The sequence below is a fragment of the Engraulis encrasicolus genome, chromosome 3 (genome assembly GCF_034702125.1).
Source record: "Engraulis encrasicolus isolate BLACKSEA-1 chromosome 3, IST_EnEncr_1.0, whole genome shotgun sequence".
Taxonomy (NCBI): domain Eukaryota; kingdom Metazoa; phylum Chordata; class Actinopteri; order Clupeiformes; family Engraulidae; genus Engraulis; species Engraulis encrasicolus.
The window spans coordinates 40837893-40845392 of record NC_085859.1 but is presented as its reverse complement, the minus strand read 5'-3'; the positions used below and the strand labels follow the sequence as shown (position 1 = coordinate 40845392).

The 7500-nt window shown below is 46.1% G+C and overlaps 1 protein-coding gene across 2 annotated transcripts in view; it reads left to right on the top strand.

Moving 5' to 3' along the window:
• The window catches only part of kremen1 (kringle containing transmembrane protein 1), a 118625-nt gene that overhangs the window by 99368 nt on the left and 11757 nt on the right, over positions 1–7500 (top strand). For both annotated transcript variants that reach the window (XM_063195419.1, XM_063195418.1), the window contains exons 4-5: positions 3318–3442; positions 5735–5888. In XM_063195419.1, the coding sequence (XP_063051489.1) occupies positions 3318–3442; positions 5735–5888 (279 nt within the window). The remainder of the gene's footprint in view (positions 1–3317; positions 3443–5734; positions 5889–7500) is intronic.

Here is a 7500-nt window from a genome sequence, read left to right as displayed (position 1 = left end):
GAGGCTATTTGCATCCAACACACGTCCCGATGGAGAAACGGACGCAAAGCCAGGAACGCAAGCGCACATACGCAAGTAAGGGACGGACGCGCCGACGGACACATGCCCAGCCAGACGCCTGTCGTCGACACGACAGAACGTTCTGGAAACTCGGTTTTGGCGGTTAATTACTACGGAGAGTGATGCTGGCGTGGTGAGGGGCTATTTCAGTGTTGTGACCTGGAGATGCGGTGGCTATAGCGTAGCATGAGCAAGTCTGGCTGTGGCTGTAGTTGAGCAAGTGGTGAGTCTGTCTGTTGACTGCTGGATGCAGGGCAGGCTCACTCCTCACATGTGATTGGGGCAGCCGTGGCGTTGTGGTTAGAGAGTTGGTCTTTCAATGTAGGGGTTGCCGGTTCAAATCCCCCCTGACCTCTCCCTACATCTCCATCCATGTCTGAAGTGCCCTTGAGCAAGGCACCTAACCCCACATTGCTCCAGGGACTGTAACCAAATCCCTGAAAAATAATAGTTGTAAGTCGCTTTGAATAAATGAAAGCGTCCGCTAAGTGCAATGTAATGTAATGTAATGTAATGTTATTAAAGTGGATGGCTTGAGAAAAGGAGGTGCACACAAGGCTTGTGTGAAAAATGCATAATGTCGTCAAAAATTTGCAACAGAAATCAGAGGTTAAAACTGGAGCAACAGACGTTTCGGACCTAGTTCATTCTACTGGAGACGTTTAGAATGGACTAGGTCCGAAACCTCTGACTTCTGTTGCAAATTTTCGGCCACAATATACATTTTTCAAACAAGCCTTGTGTGCGCCTCCTTTCTCATCACCTCAAGTGATTTCTACTTTTTGGGAGCGGACGCACCAAGCAATACACGGATCAAAAGTGTCTGCGCAGACGCTGACCTTGCTGGTTTTTGTCATTGAAGTGGATGGGAAATGCATACCTACATGCATCCAGTCAGTGTACTGTGTCTGAATGGCCAAGCACTTATTTAGCAATGCTGAGAAGTTGCTGAGGAATGCCTTGCATGGATATGTGGATACTGTATCTCTCTCTTGCATAAACTTATGCATGCCACACATATACTCGCACTCTTACACAGATACCAACATGCACATGCACATGCAGGGACACAAACTGTACACGGTGACACACATGCGCACACGCGCACACACGCGCGCACACACACACACACACACACACACACACACACACACACACACACACACACACACACACACACACACACACACACACACACACACACACACACACACACACACACTCACACAGACACACACACACACACTCTCTCTCTCTCTCTCTCTCTCTCTCTCTCTCTCTCTCTCTCTCTCTCTCTCTCTCTCTCTCTTTCTCTCTCTCTCTCACTCTCTCGTTCTCTCTCTCTCTCTAACACACACACGCACACACACGCACACACACACACACACACACACAGATGCCACCACATAGAAAAAGATGTGGCCTCCCTCACATGCTTGTTATGCGGGGTGACTACATTATACAATGCACATATTCCAGATTCCAGTGCCTCTCTTTCTTTCGAAACTGTCCCGCCCAGAGTCCCCCAACCCCCAAACCCCTCCACTTGTACATGCCCCCCCTGCTCAGGGCCCATCTGGTCCATACTACTACACTACAGACTTCCTTTGGCTTCTTCTGGTCATAGCTCATAACCTCCACCACAGTTTAACAGTTCTGGTAAGGTTGCACTTGCTAATGCGTTTGTGTATGATGAAAGACAAAGGGACCATGCCAACATCTGAATGTGTGAATGAAGCAAATGGTGTTTTTTTCCCCTTAGCCAAGATGTTTTAGTCCATTGATGTCTAAAGCACCTGCAAAAAACGGCTGCTGAAAGCCTTAGGCCTTGTTGGGAAAGTTGCCCTCAGCCTATAAAATCTTAAATACCTTAGCCTCTGATGCACATAAAAACATGAAATGAGTTGCATTCAAACTCTAAGATCCTCATCTTGCATTAGAATGTGTTCATTCAGCTGTAACATACCCATATTTTTTTATTAGAAAAGCTAAAATCTCAAGAGCCTGAATGCAGCGTATATGTTTCTCAGGCACCAAAGGTCAAATAACATACGAGTTATCAGGCTAAAAAGGGTTAACACATCTGCTGTTCCGTCAATGCTATCTCAACTTAGATTCGGTGCCGACCGCATCTTTAATCTGCTATATAAAGGCTATATAAAGGCTGCAGATTCCACACGCATCAGTGTTTACAGTAACATTACGACAACTTTACAGTCGTATTCCCGCGTTCAAACCCAATGACTGTTACTTGTTTTTCCGTCACCTTTCACCTCATAAATACCCGCACTGGTGGCCGGGCCACATTCCACGGAGATGACACTCTCCACACACATGCCCATAGCTGGATTGGCCATAGGGCATACAGGGCATTTTTCCGGTGGACTGTTGATGGTTTTGGCCTACACCTTCCCTCAATGTAGTGGTATCAGTCCTCATGCCGCCACAGCTGACCTCTCCAAGTCAGATTTAAATATTCGTTTGGGGTGTTGTGGTCGAAATAGCCCGTAATAGATGACTAAAAATGTTGTCACAGGCTTCATTGTCTCTCTCAATGCCTGGCGTACCGGTCTTGGCCAAAAATGCCCAGCCCGATTTTTTTCCCCCAGACCAGCCCTGCACATGCTTGTGCACCAAAACACCCCAGCAAGCCCCGAGAGAAACTACCCCACACACCCCTCACCATTTTCAGCTGGCAAGCCTGCCTGGTCGCGGTGGGGGCCCCCTGTGGAGGTCTGAAGTCGAGCCAGCAGACAAGTGTTAATCACAGCGTGTAAAAGCCGACATCCCCTTTTCCCTGAAACGCCGCGGCACGCAGACACACAAAGGGCTCTGTCGGAGGCAGAGAGTTAATGATTTGCAAGTGCCTGAGTCTCTTGGCTCCGGTTTTTATGCATTGTGTCTGTGTGTTGTTTAGTGTGTTGTTGTTGCATTATGAAGTACATCATGTTTTCTGCGGCACTAATTGCACAAGAGGATTAACTTTTGCAACTTCGTTCTAGCGCTCTTTCCTCGCTCTCTCGCTCGACGCTTGGTATGAAGAATCTCATAACGGCACAGTGCTATGGCAGTGCTACGGCAAGACAACGTGTAACCCATGTAAACCAAGTGTCTTTCTGTTTCTTCTCTTTCTCTCTCTCTCTCTCTGTCTCTCTCTCTCTGTCTCTCTGTCTCTCTCTCTCTCTCTCTCTCTCTCTCTCTCTCTCTCTCTCTCTCTCTCTCTCTCTCTCCCTCTCTCTCTCTCTCTCTCTCTGCAGTGCCTGGAAACCTGGGCTGCTTCAAAGACAGTGGTGACCCCCTCACTCTAACGGGGAGCAGTGAGACCTCCAACAAGCTGACCATCCAGACCTGCATCAGCCTCTGCAGGAAGCAGAGATACAGGGTGAGCAGAGAGCCAAACGGCCACAGGAGATACGAGTGCACTGTAGGCTACCAACTGTAAAGCTCAGAGGTGGGCAAACTCAGGCCCGGGCATGGGTGCCGCCAGGGGGGGAAAGGTGTTACAGATTCTAAGGGCCCAAGCACTGACAGGGGCCCTTAAGGGACCCCAAGCACTGACAGGAATGCTTCATGGGGCCCAATATTTCTGGCGGCTTCCCTTGGGCCTGCTTCCCACATGCGGCCTGCTGAACCATTTCATGTGGCCTGCAGAGCCTTAATTAAAAAAAAACATGACATTTAATCACACATTCATATGGTACCTCAAAATTCTTAAAATGGCTACCTAAAACAGGGGTCTTGCGAACTTCAGAGTACAGAGTACAGAGTAACTGAGTACAAAGGCTACATCTTAATACATTTCATTACAATGTGTGGGAATGGGATAGCTTACATTTACACTATTTCTTATTATTGACACGGAAAAGTTGTCTGTGACATCTGGCCCTTCGGTCAATATTCTAAAATCAATGTGACCCGTTGGCCAAAATAAGTGCCCACCCCTGCTGATAGAGCTAGAAGCTGAATTCTATGGCTGACTAGGCCTGTTTTTCCTCATATTAATTCCAGCTATTTGCCAACTTTCTAGTATCATCTGTTGTAAGTAAGCACCCAGAACCAGTAAGCCCCAATTAGCACTGTTAGAACTGGGTACCACTTTCTTACATTTACATTACACCACATCACACTTCTACCCAAAGCGACTTGCAGTTATTTTACATCGTATTGGTAGCAGTCCCTTATAGCAATGGGATTCGAACCTGCAAGTCCCTGATATTAAGACCACCTCCCTAACCATTAGGCTAGGGCTGCCTCAACACATGGAATATGCAAGGAAGTTAAAATCAATGCATAGCATCTATTTCTCCTGTAGTGCCCAGGTTTTCAAATATACATACCGGTATACTGTACAGGATGGAGACGTGCTGTAGTAGAGAGTATAGTACATTACACAACCCAAAGATGTAGAGCAGGGGTGGGGAACCTATGTCTCGAGGGCCGTTTAAATACAGGGGACCTAGAGAAGATGGGGTTTGTTTTAAAGGTGCCTGCTGTCAATATAGGCCTTAAGTGCAGGGGGAAATCCTGGTTTGTGTTCATAGTGCTGCCCTCTGAGGACTTTTACAGCGCATGGAAGAATTTGAAGTGCCCCCTCGAAAGAAAAAGGTTCCCACCCCTGATGTAGAGAGTGCAGAAGTAATGCATCTGTGGGATGGAGATATACTGTGAGTGCTAAGTGCGTACAGTGTGATGCTCCCATGACTGCTACGAACTCTTACTTCAGTGTTGTCAGTGTTTCTGACATAAAACCTTTGACACCGGACTGGAGTAGTGTGGTGCAACACATTGGAGAAGTGTGCACACTGGCCACATTGCAGGCTACATTTATCAGTGTGAAAGGGGAAACTCAGCATCGCTCCTGACACGTATTGGTTGCACTTAAAACAGCCGATTCCACTAATTAGCTCCTCTACTTAGCTAAAGAGTTGTGCAAATTAGAAGCAGATGTTTTAACGAAGCATTAGAGGAAAGATGTGGTAGGATTTTTACTTCCCGAGGCAGGCTGAGTTTTCAGAACGTGACAGATGCTTAAGTTAAAAATCATCGTTCCATTTGAACAGGCCTACTCTTATAGCATAGCGTAAGCAGCTAATCAGAAGCATTTGTATCGATCAGACCGTTTATAGCATGTTTATTATAACATATTTTTATGTTAGACTGCAGTTGATGGATCGACTAGTGGTTGGTTTATCCACATGCTCTTTGATTGCACGTGTTTAGGCTAGCTTTTCTTATTTTATTTTCAAATTTAATGTAATTTTGACCGTGAACAAAAATATACCAAACATAACATAACTAAGGAAACCGATTTTCCGTCTTTCCATCTTCATCATGCACCACACCACACACATCGTCTGCGGTAGCTTGAGCAGCAACAGCACATCTTGGATCCCCCTTTTTAGCTTTGGTAAATTACAAACACTTGACCGACTTCCAGTGTTTGTACTTGTGCTGTCTCTGCTGTGCTTCCCGTTAATGTAAAGTTTATATTAGTCTGGATGGGATCATCAACATGATGGCTGGTGTGGTGTGTGTGTGTGTGCGTGTGTGTGTGCGTGCGTGTGTGCGTGCGCGTGCGTGTGTGTGTGTGTGTCTGTGTGTGTGTGTGTGTGTGTGTGTGTGTGTGTGTGTGTGTGTGTTTGTTGCCGCCCCCCTTCCCCTTCCCTGGCTGCAGCTGGCGGGGATGGAGTCGGGCTACGCGTGTTTCTGTGGTAACGAGGTGGACCGGCAGCATCACGAGGAGGCTCCCAGCACCGAGTGCAACCACGTCTGCTTTGGCGACCACACACAGCCATGTGGCGGAGACGGCAGAGTCATCATCTTTGACAGTGAGTAGGGCGTGCGAGTGTGTGCGTGTGTGCGTGTGTGTGTGTGTGTGTGTGTGTGTGTGTGTGTGTGTGTGTGTGTGTGTGTGTGTGTGTGTGTGTGTGTGTGTGTGTGTGTGTGTGTGTGTGTGTGTGTGTGTGTGTGTTTGTGTGTGTGCGTGTGTGAGTGCGTGTGTGTGTGTGAGAGCATGTGTGTGTGTTTACTGTACCTGCAATTTAGCAGTAGTGGACAAAGTAAAAGTAAAAGTACTTTTGTGGTGTAATTACAACAGTAGCACTTGACATTACATAGCTGTTACACCGCTTACTCCATTTTACCTACCTATTGAGATAGACTTTGTTATTACTGAAAAACAGTAAAAACCCAACAAGGACCCACCACAAACTCAACCCAACCTGTGCAGAATCAGCTTATCGTAAGACATGTACATTGGTCTACTTTTTACTCAGATAAGTTACCTGTGTTGGAAAGAAACTGTGTTTCTTTTTTTTACTTTTACTTTTGCTTTGTCCGACACTGCAATTTAGACACATATGGGCCACAAATGTCCCTCATTACACAAGAAGAAAAAAATGCAGTAAGTTTTTCTTGGTTATTTTGTGTTTAATGACACCAAGGTGCTAAAGCATTACTTTACGTATAGGTGGGGGTTAGGGATGGGTTCTGGCCATAGCTTAGCAATATTTAGTCCGTGAGAGTGCAGAGGTGTGCGTGTGTGTGATTGTGTGTGTGTGTGAGCGTGCATGCAGGGCTGCATGCGTGCATTCGTGCGTGTTGGCGGCGTGCGCGTAGGCGTGCGTGTGTGCAGGAGTGCATGCGTACGTCACTGTCAGTGTGTCTGTTTGTATGTCTATGAGTATATCTGGCTCTCTGTTTGTATGCCGGTGTGTCTGTGTATGACTGGCCATCTGGCATCAACAGTCTGTGTTGTTGTGTTTATGCCTAATGCATCTCTTCAGCCGGAGTGCGGTCAGTAGCCTAGTCGCGGTAGCTGGCTGTACTAACACCACTCTCTGTTTGGGCCCGAAACAAACACCGGCAGTCAAGTGAAGAGTACGTACTGTAGCTCGCAGCACGTAGCCAGACGTGACATCTTACTGTCCTTCACCAAGCGTGGGGTTGTTCTAGAGTGATATTAATTCCTGCGCTTGTCTTGTTTGGGGATTTTTAAAACATCCTGTGTGACATGTTGAAAGTGATACAGATAGTGCGCATATGGGGATGCTTGACAGAAATTTATTTTTTAATTTATTAAAGGCCAAATTAGATAAACTGAACATCTGTGCATGTCTGGATGTGAGTGTATTTGTTTGGGTGTGTGCATTTGTTTTTTATGTTTTAGTTAAATACATTTAAACAAATAAAATTTTGAAAAAATAATCAAAATCAATAATGTTTTACTACTATTACCAGTTTGTGTGAGAAGTGGCACCCTTCTTTGTTTATCGTAGTGGTCAATTTCTTATTGTATTACTAGAAATACTTGTGTAGCAAGGGGAGCTTCAGCCTCGGTATTTACAAGGTGATTAAGTTAAGAGGTAAATCATCTAATAGAAGAGCATGGAGTCCTCATTTTCAAGGACTCCAGGCTCTGCTAGTAGATGATGTACCTCT